The sequence below is a fragment of the Dasypus novemcinctus genome, chromosome 3, assembly GCF_030445035.2.
Source record: "Dasypus novemcinctus isolate mDasNov1 chromosome 3, mDasNov1.1.hap2, whole genome shotgun sequence".
In the NCBI taxonomy this organism is placed as follows: domain Eukaryota; kingdom Metazoa; phylum Chordata; class Mammalia; order Cingulata; family Dasypodidae; genus Dasypus; species Dasypus novemcinctus.
In genome coordinates this window covers 129,019,029-129,040,244 of record NC_080675.1, presented here as the reverse complement: position 1 = coordinate 129,040,244, position 21,216 = coordinate 129,019,029, and the positions used below count along the sequence as shown (strand labels likewise).

The 21,216-nt window shown below is 39.4% G+C and overlaps 1 protein-coding gene across 1 annotated transcript in view; it reads left to right on the top strand.

Annotated features, from left to right (window-relative positions):
- The first annotated feature begins 375 nt into the window (after positions 1-375).
- PRTG (protogenin) overlaps positions 376-21,216 on the top strand; it is a 115,213-nt gene continuing 94,372 nt past the window's right edge. The window contains exons 1-2 of the mRNA XM_004468337.5: positions 376-665; positions 2,837-3,136. Of these exons, the coding sequence (XP_004468394.2) occupies positions 572-665; positions 2,837-3,136 (394 nt within the window). The 5' untranslated portion in view covers positions 376-571. The remainder of the gene's footprint in view (positions 666-2,836; positions 3,137-21,216) is intronic.

The following is a 21,216-nucleotide window of genomic DNA, read 5'->3' as shown; positions in this document are numbered from 1 at the left end:
GGCGGGAGAGGGGCCCCGGGGGCAGCTTGGACCGGGAGGCTCGGCCTTTGTGGCTTTGCCCTCGACGGTGGCGCGAGGCAGAGGGGGCGGGGACACCGCGCGGAGACCCTCAGCCAGGGCCTGACCCCCAGGTGCATTGTCCGGCCGGGCCCGCCCCCTTCCGCCGGGCCGCGACCCCGTCTTCACTGGACGCCTCTCTGCGTCTCCCTCCGCCGGCCGCGCCGACCTCCCAGTCCCCAGACCAGGGGCCAGATGTAGAAAGTAGTCCCCAGGCCGGCAGTGGCGGCGCTGTCCAGTCCGCGGTCCCCGCTCCTCCAGCCACCGCCTCACTCCGCCCCCAGGCCGGACTCTCTGGCCCCCTCCCCCGCCTCCTGCGAGCCGGTGTCCGTGCGCCGGCCTCGCTGCGACCGCAGAGAGCAGCCGCTGGCCTCGCCGCCGCGTACGCCGGCGCCCGAGCGGGAAGCCCAACTGCACGCGTCCGGCCGCGGCGCGGGAAGCTCCGGGAGGTCGGAGGCGGGGGCCGGCAGACGGACAGTGGTTGCGGGGGAGCATGCCCACGCAGCCCCGCTGAATGGCGCCTTCTCTGCGACCCCTCGCCTGGCTGCGGCCGCCAGGGATGCTGCTCCGCGCGCTCCTACTCTTGCAGATCCTCTGCTCTGTTCCAGGTGGGCGCGCTTTCTTCTGCGTCGCTTTGGAGGTGTGGGGCGGTAGCGGGCAGGAGAGAGAGAGAGGAAAAGAAGAAACCGGGGCGTGTGTGTGTGTGGAGGGGGTCCATCACCACCGCTTCCTGAGTCCTTCCTGCGGCCTGTCCGGAGCCGCTTGCTGGAGGCACGAGTTACCGGCGGGCTCAGCCTGGGCGCGGGCAGGGCTGCGGAACTCCTCCAAGCGCAAGCGCACGCCCCTCTCCACTGCTTTCCCCAAACCGCGGGCTGCAGGGCTGTTGCGGCCGCTGTCCACTCTCTCCCCTTCGTCCTCGCTCCATTGTCCCGACTTCGTCCCCCTCGCCGCCTCCGCCGCCAGCCCGGGCTCCGCGCCGCGGGCCCGCCTGCCGAGGCAGCCGCGGCCGCACGTGGCTTTTATTTATATTGTTTCTTTAGTGGCAGCCTCGTCTAGCAGGGGGCGCCGCGGTTCCGCACGGCTTCTCCTGCTTGCAGTGGGGGTTCCCCAGCGTTTTTTGGGGGGACATGGTTGGGTGAACCAGCGCCCAGATCACCCACCACCCTTAGTACCCTCCAATTCCCCGGATCCTGATCGAGTGAGGAAAAGAAAAGAGAGTTGAAGAAAGTTGCGTGGTGGGTTTATGCCCCGGAGGGAAAAGCTGGACGGAAGGTGTCTAAATAGTGTATATTCTCCGCAGCCTGGTATTTTGGGGCAGAGCCTGAGGTGTGCAGGGATCTGAGGGTTGCTCTATACTCCAGATTATCCTTGCGCGAATTTGGATGAACCAGTTTGTCTCTTTCGCATCCGTATTGGTTTCCTCAAAGAGATAAATGGGTAAATGGGAAGCCGGGGGTTGGGGGTGGAGTAGGGGGGAAGGGGAGAGGTGTTCGGGAGAATGGCTGATGTTATTTATTTACTGGTTACAAACGCCCAACTTTTGTTTTTCTGGAGGAGTTAGTTTCTGTTAGCATGAGAAAAGGATCAAAGTCAGATGTTGCTCGGAAACACAATGGGCGCCTTCCGGAGTGTTCAGAGCAGGGCAGGGCTGTTAGGGTAGCTCGCGTTGCCCTGGGCATACATCAGGGGAATTCAGGGGCCTGGGCGTGGGAGCGTGACTAGCACGCAGTGTTTCTAAAGACCCGCCCTGATGAGAAACAGAGAAATCAACTCCGGAAATTTGTAATCGTGGATTCAGAACAATTAGGAAGAACATGAAATCTTCCCCCCCAAACCCAAAGTCTCTACTCAGCTCCTCTCAATATTGCAAGACTTTTGCCCGGCCTTTGCACTAAATGCAGGAGGTTACCGGGTATTAGTTGGTCAGCGGATGCTTTGTTTGCGAGGCCAGGGGCGATGTGTCTGCTTAGGATAAAGCCCTTCCTTTGCTCTGATAAAAATGTGTATTGGTTGATTAAGCAATATCCTATCCCTATTAGACAGTGAGGAGCAATTAGTCACGCATTTTTTCCAACAGTTGGTAGTTGAAAAAAAAAATTGAAATAAGTTTCCTAATCCGATCACCCACTGGGTACAAGCAGCAAGAGTTATCAACTTTTCAAAGTCTATTGTTTGTCCTTTAAATACCTAGCTCGCTCTGCAGAAATTAAGTAAATGGATCGCTTTCAATGAAAGGAGCCGGAGTCTTTCCCTTAAAAGGGCAGATTTAAAAATACAAACTTGTAATTTGTCACAAAAGATAAACGCGCTTTCCAAAGGAGTAGATGCCAAAGGAGGGTTCCAAAAACACTTCAAGAGACAAGGAAATAAACTTGCTTGTTCACAGAGTTCGAGTTTTGCTAATGATTTCTTGTAAAATTAGACTTTTACGACTTACTCTGTTCAAGATCTTTTTGACAAGCTTGTAAAAGTAGCAAAGAGCTTGTGCTCAGGAGTTTCCGATGATTTTAAAACCACCAAGGAACTTGAGAACAGAATTCATAAAAGAAATAGTAGTTTTTGAAACCTTCCCTATGCTTTTAGTGTTGATTTTGGTGAGGTTATTTCTCTGATTTTTTTTTAAACGTTTGTGGAAATTTAGACTGTTTACTAAGGTAACCCAATATAGATAAAGATAACTTTATCTTACTACATACTGAATACGTGTTTTACAATTGTTTGTTAAGAAATGATTTTATGCCTGAAATTCTGAACATGCCTTTCCCCTTTTTCCTTATAGGAGTATCGTGCTTTAGCGAACTGTTTTTTATAAAAGAACCACAGGATGTAACTGTCACAAGGAAGGACCCCGTCGTTTTAGATTGCCAGGCTCAGGGAGAAGTTCCTATTAAGGTCACATGGTTGAAAAATGGAGCAAAAGTATCTGAAAATAAACGGATCCAGGTTCTGTCTAATGGCTCTTTATACATCAGTGAGGTGGAAGGCAAGAGAGACCACGCTGATGAGGGATTTTACCAGTGCTTGGCAATGAACAAATATGGAGCCATTCTTAGTCAAAAAGCTCATCTTACCTTATCAAGTAAGTGTTTAAGTTCTTGATTGTTGACATTTTTCATTGCTGCATTTTGCTTGTTTCTTAATTTTTAGTGTAATAGCATATATAGTAAGCATTTTATTGGAGATGATAGTTGATGAGAATGTAGGCAGAGAAAATATGAAAAAAACAGCTTATAAAGTATTGAATAAGTGGTTGAGAACACACGTTGAGTTTAGAATGCCAAGTAAAAGCATAAATTTCAAGTATTTCATACTATGAGAAGATCTGGGTGTAGAAGTTTGATGAACGCAACAAAAATTCTTTTAAAAAATCTCATCATTTGGAAATTAGTCATTAAAGGAAAACAAGCACAAGCAAATCTTCTGCTTTGTAGATAATCCTCAATTGTTAAATCTTTCTTATAGTCCTGCTTTCCATTTCTCTGACTGCTTTTAGATCACCCATGTTGCTTTTTAGTTGTAAGAGAGGTCATTGGTTGGTAACTCTCAAGCCTTTGAAGTATCCCTAGTCTTTTCCTGCTGGGTGGGAAAGAGATTAAGGTTATTTCCATATTACAACTCATGGATTTAAACTAGATCTGTTCACTTTTCCCCAGTTGTCATACTTTGCTGTCTTGTGATTCCCTTTGTATTAATAACCCCATCAGATCAACTGTATGTCCAAGTAATCCATTGCATGGTGGTTGATTTGATAACTGTTAAATGTAAAGATGGACGTGGAACAGGTTATGGAACTCCTCACTCTTACTGAGGCTCTCCAACTCTTCAGGTGATTTTATTTACTAAACACACTCAAGATTATGATATACTATTTAAATCTTTTTAAAGAGCTTTATTAAATTTATAGGCATCCTAGCTATGTGCTTTAGTTAATCCACAGAAGATAGCTTTTGCACTATATACACAAACTGTTCATTTACAAGATAAACAATAGAAAGAAGGAATTCTTGAGATAAAGGCACAGTCTTTAAGAAATAGCTTTAAGATCTACAAAGTTGAAATTCAGGAAGCCTTTGGCAGGAATCTCCTAGGTGATGCTAACTATTTTAACACTCCAGGTCCACATTTTATCTATACTTATCTTAGTGACTTATTTCATTTGTACAATATTCATTACATAGGGAAAACACTTTGCAAATAATTTTATTTTATATTAAAATATATCAGAATATTAGGAAAGTTCCCAATTCTAGGGCTCTGCAAAAAGAATAGCATAAACCTAATACTACTTCTGGTAATTTTGTTTTTGCTGTAATTCTTGGCTACCGTTTTTTCTTTTTTTGATTGAATAATGGTTTTTCTGTACAGTACTGTTTTCAGGCTTGTGTGCCTTTTATGCTTATGTTCTGTTTAGTTAATTTTTGTCTAATGTAAAATTATTTTTTAGAGTTGTAATTTTTCCACTTTTTTTGGGTTTGGGGAATCTTGTGTTTTCACACTCAGGAACTGCAACTTGTATTACCTTGGTGTGGGAGGTTGGTAGGGAAAGGGGAGGGGAGGCCTTAAAATGATGAAGCATTTGTCATAGGCACACTTTACTTCCAGGACCTCCTCAGAAGTCTAAGAGAATTCTAGAGCTCCCCGAAATACTTTTGAAAATACACAGAGCTTAACTCTGAGCAGTATGTGATAAATAACAGAAAAAAAAGTTAGTTGTGGCTTTTTGAGTATCTTTAGATATTTTTTCTTTATAATATTAGCATTAATAATACATCTTTAATTAGAAGTGAATAAGTTTAAAGGCCACTGTGGTAAAGTAGTTTTCATGTTATAAGTATTAAAAACTTTTCAGTGGAACAATTACTATGTAGGATTTAGCTTTGCTTTTATTTATCAACTCTAGTCATTTAATTAAGGGCCACAGTCTTCATAGGCACACATTTTATTTAACTCTGATGAGATATTTTGCTAGGAAATTTTACTCAGTATTATGGATTTAAGGTAAGAAATGCATGGAGGATTTAGATTTTTCTTTAGAAATGTGAAATTTTTAGAGATTCTGAATCACAATGTTCTGATATCTAAAATGGCATGTGATGTAGGCTCAATTAATTTTATCCTATGTTCAGGCTAAAAATGTTATACCTATAAAAGGAAGAGAATAGGCATTAAGTGCACATTCTGGTTTTGTTGTGGGTTTTTTTTTTTCAAAAGCTACTTCTCTTATAGTAATTGATAGTAGTAGGGTGCCAGTATGTCCTTTTTTATGTTTTTGGTCGACGCTTTTTTCAGCAATCATATCTTCTGGTTCAGAAGTGCAATAGTAAGCACCTGGAAACCTAAAACTTTAATCTGTGCAAGTTTTGGATTTTTAACATGCAAGCAATCAAGTCTAGGATTCCAAATTTAGGAAAGAGAAGCTGAAAGTTGCACTCTAGGCAAGAATTCCATTATTCATGTGTAAATTAGGAATTCACAGGGTTAAAAGGTTAGAAGCTGGCCAGGATGAGGTTTACCCTTGTGATAAAGAGCAGATGACCCTCATTCATTGGCCAAAGCTTTCATGTAGCTCTTCTGCAAAGTTAGTTATTGCCATGAATTGTTCTTGAGGAATGCAGAAATTCAAATGTGAACAGGCCTTTCCTTAAGTGTCACTATGGAGCCTTATCTCTCAAGCACATCAGAGCAGGGCTACAGGGACAAGGTTCCTCCCCAAAGGCCTGGAGGCTTTGCTTTCCTGTTGTTCATCCAAGCACAAAGAATTCGTCTTAGTTTTGCGAAGGCATCCCATTTTTTAAAGGAAAGTATAGGGTTAAAGTGGTATTTAGCTTTTTTAAAAAGGTAGTCCTTTTTACTGATAGCTGTTTTATATTTTCATTTAATTAGAAAAGAGTGTCGCAGGCAGCCCTTTTTCTAGTTGTATGCAATGTTAAGAACAGAAGATTAAACCGTTTCCTATAAATTTCACTACTTTAAAGTTTTGGCAAATCAAACTTTCACTTTTATAGGTCCTAATTCTTCTTTATATAAATAATTTAAAAATTTTAGGAGTAAGAGATCATCTATGGACATCTTGGTATTTCTTGCATTCTTAATGTTGAAATAAGAAAGGAAAGCAGTGTGATAAAACGGTCTCATATTTCAACAAGTTTAAATTAAGATAAGAGACATTTGAGAGAAGTAAAGGAGAAGACGGGTTGTGTTCTGTGATGTGTAAAAGACTGCCTGTAAGCTAGTGATTGAACAGGAAGCTAGTTGTTTATTTCCTTTCCATAAAAGGTGGAAATTGAAGTTTTAGGATAGGAGGAAAGGGAACATAAAGCTGACTTATAGTTGGTAGAGTCTTCAGGGCTGGGTGAAATATAATTTCGTAGGTGAGAATTTGTAGCTGGGAATAGCAAAGGGATTATTGTAACTTTATGATGGATCTTTTTTCACAATTCTGAGATTAATTTTGGCATAAGTCAAGTTGTTTAGGAGTACATTTGTATACCTTTAAGTAGCAATCCTTTTGAAAGGATGTAGGTTGATTTCCATGAGTAAAGTATTTATCACTTTAGTTTAAATTGATGTGAAACTTGAGGGTTTTTTTGTGGAATTATTGAAAAACTGTTCTGTGGGTGTGATTTCTGTTTTAAAGAGTGATTCATAAATTATAGTCCAAAGTAGATCTTGCAGTGTGAAGTTAACAATGTAGTGAAAACATTTAAAGAGCCATGTTGTTTTATTTTTAAATGGGGGAGAGGGGTGTAGTAGATTAGAAAAAGAAAGGTAAGAACTGTGAGACCATTAGTCTAGATTTTGAATTTTACTAAAGATCCTGGACCCGAGATGGGCAAGATTTTGCTACACTGGCACTATTTCATTGAGATTTGTAGTCTTTGTAAAGGACAGAATCATTTACCTGTGCATTTGTTCACTTCAAATCAAATTGCTCTTACTTGTGTGTTAGACATTATCTGCCCACACTGTTGATATTTTCTGGGATCCAAGAAAAGTCACCTTTTAAAAAAAGGTAAAGAGTTGAAAAGTTCATATTTAACCTAAAATTAACCATCTTTAAATTGCCTAAGTGAAGTCAAGGTAGTAAAAGCATAAATAGGTCTACAGGATTATTTTTTAATGATACTTGGTTCTTAAAGACTGTCCACTTAAAAGGTTTATCAGGTGCTTGATAATGTCTTGGTAATGGAGCCAGTTTTTCCCACTTTGCAGTTGATTGGTGAGTATCATTTCTCATCTTCAAAAAACGAGAACACTATCTCATTGTTTTTTAAAGTTGTTGGACTTTTATTTTTTAACGAAGCAGAATCCACTGAAGGGTAGAATTAAAATTTCCTTGAAGATATGCATAAATGTTTTTATTTATTTTATTTCTGCTCAGCTTCTTACTGGAATTTTGAAAGCACACTTGGTATGGCCCCCTTTTGTCAACTATCTCTGATTATTCTAAAAAAAGGATCTCACTCAGCAGTTGTTTGCCTAAGGATTTGTTTTCATTGCTCCTTAGTTTAACAGCTGGGCCTATTGATTAAGTTTAGAGCAATTTAAAAGAATAGCAAAAAAGAAATCTTTTACACAGGGTTTTAGGTTAAAGGGAAATTTCAGTTAAGAAATGTGTATGAGGTTACTTTTTTTGGAAACCATGATATTGTTGACTGCAATTTTGAGATGACTTTTATCTCTCATAAGCAGGGTTGCTCAATTAGGATTGATTACTTTCAGCTTTTAAGCTGGTAATTATTATTTTATGAAAAATAATCAATGTTGAGTCAGGTATTTTGTTGAGGATCCTACTTGAATTTTAAAAACAACTATGATTATTGGGGTGTTTTAAAAGAAATCCTAAAAATCACACCCCAAGTTAAGTTTTCATTCTTAGGCAAAACCATTTTCATGCTTTTGAAAATTTAAAGTGTCCAGACTCTTTATTAAAGCTTTTTTTTTCTGCTCAGATTCTTTGACAGGCTTTCTGTAGATGGTCAAATCTTTGACAACTAAAAAGTATTATTTCTTCTCATAAAATCCTTTAATTTTTTATTCCTTTTCTTGTCTTATTCCCTTTTTTGGCCTCTAATATTTTTGCTGAACAGTAGCAGTAATAATGGTTCCTGATTATTAAAGGGAATTTGTATAGAGTTTCTCCATTAATTAGAGATAGCCTTTTATCTGTCAAGAAAGTTCTCAGTTTCTCAAGAGTTTCTTTTTATCTCTGAATTTATTAATCATGCTATTTTCTCCTTTATGTTAATATGAATAACTATATCGACATTAAATTTACATTGTGTTCCTTGGATAACCCTACAATATTATGATGTGTTAATTTAAAGCTGTTTAAAAACTCATTAAAATCTTAGTAAGTAAGAAGGGAAGAGGAAGATACCAGTTAAAATCGTTGAAGCAATGTGTGCAGTTCATCTGATCCTGATGAACTGATCCTGCAGTAAACAGTTGACAATAGTGATATACAAAAAAGGTAAAAAAATGTCCCAGATTACCTTCAGTAGCTGTAATACTGGAGCCAAGTGAACTGCTGTAGGAATTGCAGAGGATAAAGACGTCACCTTCACAAAGGTATCTGACACTAATCTGACAAAAAGTCTCCTGACTTAGATTCCTCCGCATTTTTTTTTCTTTTCTTAAACTTCTGGTTCTCAGAAATTGCCTTTGATGAACCTTTAAAAGCTAAATTCTTATAGACCAAGCAGAAGGCATCAATTGAAAATGTTTATTTTTTCAGTTTCTGGAGGTTTGCCCTTTCCTTGTGTTTATATATTTTTTCATAACCTTAGCATCTGTAGTGGCTAGATTAATCAAGTGAATGTTAGAGAATGCATTCATTGGTCAGGATTCTGGTTTCAAATATGGGTTCTTACTGAGTTTAGTCCTCAAGACCTTTGGAAAGAAAATTTTATTTTTTAAATTTACTTTATGAAACTATAGTGAATATCTGTTTATCTGGAATAGCCTGGCAGGTTTTTTTTCACTTTAGTGATGCTGTGTAATATAGACTACTTTCTCTAAATAAATCATATTCTTTTGGGATGATCCTTAAAATGGCCTTTTTCATTGTTTTGTATTCTTTTAGTACTACTCAGAATGTGACCCAATCAGTGGATTATCTTCCAATCTACCAATATTTATTTTAAAAAAAAAGTTTTCTAACTGGATTATGTTTCTCCACGCTTCTCAACCTCAGCACAATTGTTGTTTTGGGCCAGATATTTCCATGGTGTGGGGGCTGTCCTATGCATTGTAAGGATGTTTAGTAGCATCCTTGGCCTCTCTCCTCCAAATTCCAAAATACCCCCCCTCACGCACACAATTATGACAATCCGAAAATTTCTCCAGACATTGCCAAATGGCCTGTGGGTGGCAAAATCACCTTTGGTTGAGAACTCCTGCTGTTTCTGAAAGTATTAGAAAATTTCTTTCCAGGTGATACTGGGCCATTTGTTATTTTAACTGTTTCTGTCGTATGCCTAATAGTCTCCATTTTTCAGCGTTAGCAATGCTAAATATATATTGATCAGCAAATTCTTTACTGTTTTTCAGTATTGGGAAGGAAGCTTGGTAAAAAATACTTTTGGATAATTAACGTGGCATGCTATCTAAGTTGGAATGATGGAGCTTCTCCATCTTTTCACACTAACTACATTGAAAAACTGAAATTAAAAGCTTACCCTTCTGTTAGGACCATTGATTTGACTTCTGTATTTTAGCTTTTTACTCAAGGATGTCTAGTCAGAGAATAAATGCAAATTTCCTTTAAACTGTTTTACTCATTGCTTTTTTTCTTTTCTTGCTATGATGGACACCATAGTTGAAAAGATATGAGAAATCTCCATGTGTGGTATGTGTTAAAGAAAACCTTTTGTGGTGCTCTGCATGGAGAGAAGTAAAACTGTATGAGATTAATAGCCCACAGAATAGCATTTGCTGTGTGGTAGGTGGTTAGTTAGGTGAATGGTTAACAGAAATCTTTTCAGCTAATTCAGCAGTACCATGGATCCTTGTTTTGGGGAGAAGCAATTTAACTTCCTATAGATAATGATGTAAAGATGGTAGCATCTTGAGAGGGCATCAATGGGTGAATGAAGTAAAGTGAAAAGAATTAGGCACTGTAGTATATTAACCAGCAAGCAAGGTTCAGGCAAAATTTTGAGTGGTTATTATTAAAACATTTGTTTCAGATTACTTAGTAGTGTGGGCAGAGATTTCATAGTTGGCATCTTTCCTAAGATACCAGTTTTTGTACATGCTTTGGTTTTGGTTAGTAATTTATGCTAGTAAAAGTTATAACTAATGATACAGTTGGCACTTTTAAGGCTAACAGCCACTGAGGGCCGAAGGGGCAAGTTGAGATGGTTGAAGGAGGAAGCAGAGTCTTCTGCTGGTGGCTCTGATGCTGAATGAAAATTTGGCATCATGTATTATACTCTAAAACATACAGGTACTTGGAGTAGAACAAATCATTGGCTAGTTCAAATTAGAAAAGAATGTACCTTTTTTTGTATTTAAAGGACTATTCTAAGAAATAGTATTTGTCAAAATAGGTTTTAAATTTTGTCTTTTCCCATTTTAACCATTTTAAGTGTACAGTTCATTGGCATTAATTTCTTAAATAATTTTTATGGTTTTGTGCTATTCCACCTTCTATTACAACTTAAATGTTTTCATCACCCAAAACAGAAACTCTACCTGTTAAGCAATAACTCCCTTCCTCCCAGCCCTTGGTAACCTCTCATCTACTTTCTATCTTAATGAATTTGCTTATTCTAGATATCAAAATAGGTTTTTAATATTCTTGATATAATTTATTTATGAAAGTCAATCACAATATTTAGTAAGTATTTTTAATATTGCTATATTTTTTCTTGAGTTGCTGGGAGCTGTGGTGGAAAAGTATAAAGAATACCAAGTTCTTTCTCCTTTGTTGATGAGTTATATTGGACAAATCACTTAGATTCTTAGTTGTATTATCTGTAAAAATGAGTAGCTGAAGGAGAAAAGGGATGTTGAACAACAATTACCCTTATTTTTGTATTACTGGTATTTTATTTTCATTCTAAGTAAGTGGTCAATAAAATGATACTTTCTTTGTAAGATTAAGTCCAATCACATTGCAAAAGAACCATTTAAGTTATTAAGAAAAAAATCACAATATAGGGCTATTTAACTTGCTGATTTCAAAAATTCATATTCTTTTCATGAACCTTAGTTGAGATCTACTTTTGGAGAGGGGAAGGTCTAAAACCAATACTGATATTTGAACTAGTAGCACTTTTAAAAAAAATTTTGTCGTGGTAATGTATATATAACATAAGATTTGCCATTTTAATCATTTTTAAGTGTAAAATTCAGTGGCATTAATTAGATTCACAATGTTGTGCAACCATCATCACTATTTCCAAAACTTATTCATAACTCCAAACAAAACTATGTGCCCATTAAGCAATAACTACCCCATTCACACACCCCCAGCCGTCCTCCCTCTAATTGGTTTTCTGTCTTTATGAATTTGCCTATTCTAGATATGTCCTATAAGTAGAATCATACTATATTTTTTATTTTATGGCTGGCTTCTCTCACAGAGCATAATGTTTTCAAGGTTCATCTATGTTCTAGCATATATTAGAACTTCCGTCCTTTTATGACCGAGTAAGATTCCACTAGGCTAATGCCATTTTTAAGTCTAGAAACACAAGTAACATTGCCAGGGATTGGACAGTTTGGAATATTTCTGCTGTTTTGAAGGTTGACAACATATGGGAAATAGGACTATACAAATGTCTCTCTTTCTGTGAATAATTAAAAGTGTATTCTGATATTTATTGACTGGATTTTTATAAATACAGTTCTGATTTCATCTTAAGAGAGTGTTGCTAATGCATTAGGGTTCTAATAGAACTAGATTATAATGGCACCCACATTCCCTCTAATTCCTATTATGAATGATAAAGATTTAATCCCTCCTCCCCCCATCTTTCAGACAGAATTAGCTTGATTCCCTATGATGGGATTTAAAGTAACTCAGATTAAAATGTTAACCTCCAAGTGGAAACATAATAGGGAAAAAAAATGCTTTGATGTTGATATTAACGTTTAAGTATTTTATTTTTTTAAGGAAGATTTTCTTTAAAAATTTTACCAGTTAATTATCTTTACTATTTTCTCAATTACAAAGATTGGCTTTTTATGTTAATGTTCAAGAGAACCCACATCTATGCTCTGAATTATTAATGATTTTAACATAATTTTAATTGAAGAACCAACTTCAGTAAAGCAATAAGATTACCAAAAGTCGCCGAAAGGATTATTAAAAGATATCCCAGTGATGGAATATGATTTCTTCAAAGCCTGCAGGTTTCCTTTCTTAGATGATTTACCACATTTTTAGAAATCTCTGATAATTAATAAATGAAAGAAAGTATGCGGACAGAAGAAGCTTTGTAAAATTTGCATTTTTAAAAAAGATTTATTATTTATTTATTTCTCTCCCTTTACCCCCTCTCCCCCAGTTGTCTGCTCTCTGTGTCCGTTCACTGTGTGGTCTTCTGTGACCGCTTCTATCCTTATCAGCGGCACCGGGAATCTGTGTTTCTTTTTTTTGCTTCATCCTGTTGTGTCAGCTCTCCGTGTGTGCAGCGCCATTCTTGGGCAGGCTGCACTTTCTTTCACACTGGGCGGCTCTCCTTATGGGGCGCACTCCTTGCACGTGGGGCTCCCCTACGTGTGGGACACCCCTGCGTGGCATGGCACTCCTTGCGCGCATCAGCGCTGTGTATGGGCCAGCTCCACATGGGTCAAGGAGACCCGGGGTTTGAACTGCAGACTTCCCATGTGGTAGGCGGACACCCTATCCATTGGGCCAAGTTCGCTTCCGTAAAATTTGAATTTAATTTTCATTCATTTAAAGTCCTCCAGGCATTGACTTGCAAGCTCTGATATTTAGGGAAGAAATTTTACTGCTTAGCAAATGACAAAATGAAAAATTATAAGTGGACTCACAGTTGGTCAGTAGAGATGTGACCAGTTTCTTACCCTACTAATTGCCTTGTTAACAACTTTCAGAAGGGAATGGTATTTAAGAAAATAAAATAAAATGAGACAAAATGCATTCTTTGTTGTTTTACACTAATCTCCAAATATCTAAGGACTTAAGATATTTATACTGAACATTTTGAAGAGAGAGCCTTAAGAGTCCCTAAAACTTATCCTGTCATTAGAGTCTTTTCTGCCTAATTTGAGTTGTAATTTCATTCTGCCTTCCTCTTTGGTGAGTAAAGATCACAGCTTGTGTTAGAAATTTCTGTTTTGCCTGGAGAAGGAAAGTGCCTTGTCCAAGGACACAGCTACTAGGCAACAAAATAAATATATCTGAGACGGGAGCTCAGGTTTTCTGATTCTAGTCATGAATTTGCATGCTTTAATAAAAATTCTCTTCTCCCTTGTATCTTTCTATATTCAAATACATATTATTTGAATAATTCAAATTTAAACTGACACTGAAATTAAGGTAACTTCTTAATCTTTTAAAACATGACTTTATGTTCTGTACTTGTAAAAGGGTTTTCATAATAGATGTAGTAAATAGATATAGGTTATTTTTATAATTGCTTATGTGTTTCTATTTTTATCTGTTCTGTACTACTATGTCGGGCGGCGGTGAGGGGGAGAGACCCTAGGCAGGAGAGGGCTCTCGGGGGCTCTCGGGCGCGGAGGACGCGCGGCGCTGCAGGGAGACACCACGGAGACCAGGTCTGTGCGCAAGTCCGTTTATTTGAGGAAGTGCTACAGGTTTTATACTGATAGGGGTTGGCGTGTAGCTGACGGATTGGCTAGAGAGGGGGTGAGAGGGCGGGGATAGCAGGGGGGGCCGTTCCTGGCGGTCTGGTGGCTACACAGGCGTATCAGCTAAGTTGGCCAGAAAAATAGCCGCCTGTGGGGACAGGGCTACACTACTAGGTAGAATTTCTTTTCTTGTATATATCTTCAATGCTGGGAGATTGAGCTCCAGTCATTTTAGAGCCTCAGCATCTGTATATATATTTGCCCAAATGGCAGTTTAATCTAAAGTGGTGATTTTCAAAGTCATTGAAGAACCTCCAGTGGAATGAGGCTTTTGTGCATAGAAGATTGAGTTTAAATGAATGATTGTGCACATGTAATTATTTATTACCCGGAAAGGGACAAAGTGACAACCTATGTCCAGTGTGGAAGTTTGTGTTGTTGTTTTTTTTAAGTAACAGTTTCATTAAGGTATAATTCAGGGAAGCGGACTTGGCCCCAATGGATAAGGCATCTGCCTACCACATGGGAGGTCCACAGTTCAAACCACCTCCTTGACCCATGTGGAGCTGGCCCATGCGCAGTGCTGATGCGTGCAAGGAGTGCCCTGCCACGCAGGGGTGTCCCCCACGTAGGGGAGCCCCACGCACAAGGAGTGTGCCCCACGTGCAAGGAGTGTGCCCCATGCGCAAGGAGTGCGCCCCTTAAGGAGAGCCACCCAGTGCGAAAGAAAGTGCAGCCTGCCCAAGAATGGTGCCGCCCACATGGAGAGCTGACACAACAGGATGAAGCAACAAAAAGAAACACAGATTCCCAGTGTCGCTGATAAGGATGGAAACGGTCACAGAAGAACACACAGTGAATGGACACAGAGAGCAGATATAATTCATAGACCACAAAATTTACTCTTTTAAAGTGTCAATTCTATTGAATTTGTACACTGATCACCAATTTCTAATTCCAGAATATTTTTATTATCCCACAAAGAAACCCCATATCCATTAGCAGTTACTCCCTATTTTCCCTTACCTCTGGCCCCTGACAACCACTAATGTACTTTCTGTCTCTGTGGATTTTCCTAGTTTAGATTTTTCATATAAATGGATTCATGCAATATGTGGTCTTTTGCATTTGTCTTTTTAGCATAATGTTTCCAAGGTCCATCCATGTTGTAGCTTGCATTAGAACTTCAGTCCCTTTTATGCCTGAATAGTGTTCCATAGTATGGATCTAAAACTTTCTGTTTACCCGTTCATCAGTTCATGGACATTTGTGTTGTTTCCATCTTATGGCTATTATGAATAATGTTGCTATGAACATCCATTGAACAAGTTTTTGTGTGAACATGTGTTTTTAGTTCTCTTGGGTATACACACAGGAGTGGAATTTCTGGTGCATATGGTAACTTTATATTTAATGTTTTGAGAAGCTGCCAAACCATTGTCCACAAGAGATGCACTATTATCCATTCCTACCAGTAGTAAATAAAGGATCCACTTTTTCTACCTCCTCCTCAACACTTTTAATTTTCCATTTTTTAAAAAAATTATAGCCATCCTACTGGGAATGAAGTGATATTTCATTGTGGTTTTGATTTGCATTTCCCTAATGACTAATGATATTGAGCATCTTTTCATGTGCTTATTTTTCTTTGAGGAAATATTTATTCACATCATTGGCCCATTTGTAATTGGGTGATTTGTCTTTTTATTGTTGACTTGCAAGAGTTCTTTATATATTACCAGTACTAGACCCTTATGAGATATGTGATTTGCAATTATTTTCTCCCATCTTGTGGGTTGTCTTTCACCTCTTGGCTTTTCCCTTTGCACAAAAGTATTTAGTTTTGATGAAATCCAACTACTTTTTTGTTGTTGTTGCTTGTGTTTGGGTGCTTTCTTTAATCATTTAAAAGTTTAAATTATTTAAGACAAACGAAAATTTAGAGAATAAATGATACTCATGTAATTTCCAACCAGATCACACAAATGTTAACATGCTGTCGCTCTTTTGCTGTTGATATTGTTGTTTTATGGAACTACCATGTTTTAGATATAGCTAAACTACGTGCCCCCATCTCACTTCTTTCCCTGTATTCCAGAGATAATCAGTATTTTGCCTGAAGCTCATACATAATCTTTCCATACATATTTTTATGTTATTACAACACATGGATGTAATAGTACTGTAAGATTTTGGCCAGAAACAGATGGTACCTTCAAACAAGATGACTGGGGAGAGTTTAATAAGCTAACGAGGATTGGTGAAGCATAGGGAAACCATTACTGCCCTTAGGCCTGAGGGAGAGGCTGCTGGAACAGGAGCTGTGGCCTTCAGTAAGACAGCAAGCCGGTGCCAACTCACAGCCTGCAGAAAGGAAGATAGTGGGATAAATACTCCAGCTTTACTCTCTTAGTACCCTCTGATCTCCTGCTGGTCTTCTTTGCTCGTCAGTCTTAGCTGGAAACAACAGAACAAGGGAGGGCTTTTTTTGTGTTTTTCTTTAAAGATTTATTTATTTATTTATTCCCCCCCCCCATTCCCCACCTTCCCCAGTTGTCTGCTCTCTGTGTCCATTTGCTGTATGTTCTTCTGTGTCCACTTGTGTCAGCAGCACCTGGAATCTGTGTCTCGTTTTGTTGCGTCTTTTTGCTGCATCAGCTCTCTGTGTGTGTGGCGCCATTCCTGGGCAGGCTGCAATTTCTTTTGCACTGGGCGGCACTCCTTACGGGGCGCACTCTTTGTTTGTGGGGCTCCCCTACGCAGGGGACACCCCTGTGTAGCACGGCACTCCTTGTGCACATCAGCACTGAACATGGGCCAGCTCATCACACAGGTCAGGAGGCCCTGGGTTTGAACCTTGGGTCTCCCATGTGGTAGCCAGATGCCCTATCCGTTGGGCCAACTCCGCTTCCCCAAGGGAGTATTTTGATACAGTTTATAGAGGGCACAGAACAATGGAACAGGGAAGATAAGTGAATTTGTAGGGGAAATGATGGATTCTGAGAAATTCTCAGACATTGTCTCTCTGAATTATTTCTTCACTTCTGTTTTCTCTACTTTATTCTTCTGGAATTCCTATTAGACATTGGTTAGATTTTCTTATTACATCTTCCATGTCTCTTAATCTCCCAAATGTATATTTCATCACTCTCTCTTTCCATGCTATATTTTGTTAATTTCCTCATCTCTATCTTCAAGTTCTTTAATTCCATTCAGATATGTCTAATCTTCTCCTTTATTTATTCATAATTTTTTTTAAAAAGATTTATTTATTTATTTATTTTTCTCCCTTCCCCTCCTCCTGCCCTGCTGTTTTTGCTGTCTGTGTTACCTTTTCATTTTCTCTCCTCTAGGATTCACTGGGACTTGATCCTGGGGACCTCTGATGTGGAGAGAGATTTCCCTGTCAATTGTACCACCTCATTTCCTGGTTTTTGCTGTGCTTCACCTTCACTCTCCCCTTGTCTCTCTTTTGGTGTGTCATCATCTTGCTTCGTGACTCACTTGTGCGGGCACTGGCTCACCATGAGGGCACTTGTGCAGGCACTGGCTCACTGTGCAGGCATGCTTTCTCTTCTTTTTCACTAGGAGGCCCCAGGGATCGAACCTGGTAGGTGGAAGCTCTATCACTTGAGCCACATCTACTTCCCTCATAAATTTTAATTATTGTATTTTTCTTTCTTTAAAAACTTCCCATCTTTTCTTTCTTTTTTTCTTTTTGTAAATTACTTTGTTTTTCCCTTGAAGTTTTAATTTTTTTTTCTGTTTTAAAAATATTTCAAGCCTTATAATCACTTTAATTGTTCCTTTCTGTTAAATTCTTGGGTGCTAACCTCTCCATTTTCTGTGCCTGCTGTTTTTCTCTTGTGGCAGATTGTTTCCTTGTGTGATTTATAATTTTTATTGTTGTGAGCTTGACTTCAGTGAGGCTTGATATGTCCTGTTTTGTGGAAGTTTTTGCTTCTGTTGGATGCCCCAAGGTTTCACTGGTCTTAGACCAGTTTTTGAGTTAATTTCTAGGCTGAAGTATATTGTACAAATTTAGAATCCACAGACTTATGTGGTATTGGCCAGGAGTTTTGTTTGTTGCGGGAAATATTTTTTCCCATGCAGAATAAAATCTCCTTGTTTTATTCTTGCTAGTGGGCTGAGTTTTCCTAAGGACTTTTTTTTTTTTTTACCAAGTGCTTCCGAGGTCCTAGCTTCAGGTCTGTTTTATGGAAGAACAAAACCACTGTATCTTTCTAGTAGCCTATAGTTTCCTGTGCACCACCATAATATTAGCTTTTGATTTTGTCCTTAAAATTGTTAGTTGTAATGGTGTTGTTTTGAATATGTTCTGTCCAGCATTTCTGTCTGTTTTTAGTGGGAGACCATGTCTTCATTTATTCAGTCCACAATGTTACAGGACCTGAAATAAGGATGGCGTCTTTAAGAATCTCTTACTACCCTAGAAATTATATGATTATATGCATAATCTTTTAGGACTTAGTCCCCATTTTCCCAGCTTAGCTCCTGTGTACAATCCTGGATCTCTTCATTTTAGTTTTCAGCATTCCTCCCACTTCATTTTTGTCTTTTTACCTTGTCTCAGACCAGTCCCAGTCAATGGGAACATTCAGGGACGTTGGCTTGTACTTTCTTCAACCACTAGAGAACTCAAGAACACTCTTGGCACATTGTAGACACTAAAATACATACTGGTTGATTGAGAATTCTGTTTTCAGACTTACTTCTCAGCCAGCACTATCATTCATTTTTCCGAATATTTATTGAGGGCCTGCTTTGCTAGGTCCTGAGAATACCAAGATGAATAAAAAAGGTCAGTCCTGACCTCAATGAAAGGTTAGTGGGAGAAAATGATGCATAGCTAAATAGTTATTTAAACAGTGTGGTTGTACTACTGTAGGATATACACTTAGAGTAGAGTTGTATGTTGTGGGTGCCAACTTTTATTTTGAAAATTTTCACATCTACATAAAAGTGGAAGGAATAATATAATGAACACCTTTCACCTAGACTCCCTAGCTGTTAATTTTTAGCTACATTTACTTTATTCTTCTCTCTCTCAAAAAAAGTGTAAATTACAGACATCATGACACTTCATCCCTAAATACTTCCCCGTGCATCTCCAAGTCTGGAGGAGGGGCTTCTGGTGGAGGGGATACCTAAGCTAAATTTGAAAGGAAAACTAGATTTTAATTTGATGAGGAAGATGGGTAGTCCAGTAAGGTATAGTAATAAGAAACATGGCATGTGTGGAATAACAAGCTGTTTGGTATTTCTGGAGAGTAAATTTCAAGGAAATGGTGTCAGAAATGGATCTGGAGATATAGATAAGGTACTTTCAAGGAAAGATTCATACAACATACACCATATTAAGGAACCTGGTATTTAAACTGTGAGTGATAAAGATCTGCCGGGGATTGGTTTGGCCAGATCTGTGTTTTAGATCAATTCCACTGGAGGCTGCAGGTACAGCAGAAGTGAGAGGAACAAGGATGTAGAGAGAGTGGGGGCTATCCAGCAGTGGTCTGAGAGCTCATAAGGGCCTGCACTGGAACACTGGTGGGGGATGAAGAGAATATACATTTTAGATATAACTAGAATTACAAATTGACAATAGTTGTTGGATTTGGGGAATAAGGAGAAGGTGTGGAATGAGTTGCTACACCGTGTGTTGTGGGGACATTGGCTCAGGCACAACAGACACTTTCAGCAAATGACCACTTTATTACTTAAACACAACACAGGGAAGCGGACTTGGCCCAGTGGTTAGGGCATCCATCAACCACATGCGAGGTCTGCAGTTCAAACCCTGGGCCTCCTTGACCCGTGTGGAGCTGACCCATGCACAGTGCTGATGCGCGCAAGGAGTGCCCTGCCACGCAGGGATGTCCCCCATGTAGGGAAGCCCCAAACGCAAGGAGTGTGCCCCATAAGGAGAGCTGCCCAGCGCAAAAGAAAGTGCAGCCTGCCCAGGAATGGTGCCACACACATGGAGAGCTGACACAACAAGATGACACAACAACAAAAAAGAAACACAGATTCCCGTACTGCTGACAACAACAGAAGCAGACAAAGAAGAAGATGCAGCAAATAGACACAGAGAACAGACAGGGGCAGGGGAGAAGGGGAGAGAAATAAATAAATCTTTAAAAAACACACACACAACACAAAGGAGAGAGCTGGTGAGGCCACCTGCTTGGGCTGGGGTTGGTGGATGGCAGCTCTTCATGCCCCACTTCAAGTCAGAGAGGAGAGACCCTATGCTGTTTCAGTGTGCAGTGTTTATACACCTCAAGGGGAAGAGATCCTGCTGCTCAGAGTTCCCCTCCCTGCTAAGCATCCGGGTCTGCTTATTTCTAGCTTCGGGGTTTAAGGTACAGTCAGGCCTTTTCATTAATTCTCTCACCCCCCAGGCTATAGAATGGACTGAAACATTTGCATACAATAGGAAAGATGGCAGTGGGTAGGTTTGGGCTAGGGGATGGCCTCTGAGCCTGTGTCTGTGACTTCCTCAGCAGAGGGAGAAGTTAAGCATGACTTTGGGTGATATGGTGAATGGTGGTGCCATCAACTGAGATAGAGAATACAGGAGGAGTAGCTAATACAGGAAACAAAATAATAAATTTGGCTCAGAAAACATGAGTTTTAGGTGCTTGTGGGATAGCTGGGTAGAGCAAGTGGTCCAAGAAAGCAATTGGCGGGTAGAAGAGAAATGCTCCTGAGTTAAGCTTCGCAATCACATGTATGGATTGAAGTTGTTGGTGATTTCAAGCAGAAACCGTGTGCAGAGCAAGCAGGATGGTGAGCTGAACCTTAACTCCCAGGACAACCAGCAAAGACAGAAATTGTTAGGAAAGTAGTTGGAAAACCAAGAGAATACAGACAGGTAGAGATCACAGAAGCCAAGGGAGAAGAAATTTCAAAGAGAACATGAAACAATATCAGATGCAGCAGAGTCCCAATAAGACCTGAAAAACGCCCATTGTACCAGACAATAAGTCATTAGAGTCTTAGAGACAGCAGTTTCTGTAGAGTGACAACAGGCAGTTTTTAGGGATACTGAATTTTGCCTAAAACTTAACAGTGGGATAATTACTCTGTGTTTTAATATCATTGCCCATCATTATTCTTTCCAAGTTAGTAATGATACTACCATGGTCTGAATTGGCAAAATCATACCTTTTTAATTTTTCCTGAAACTTTTATAAATGTTATGATAATTATCAGAATATTTACTTAATCCATTTAGTGTAATGGTTAAATTGCTATTGTATGATATCTGAAATACTGTTACAAATATAAAATTCTGCCTAAGGGAACATGCTTTTTAGATATAACACATATTGAGTATATGAAGCC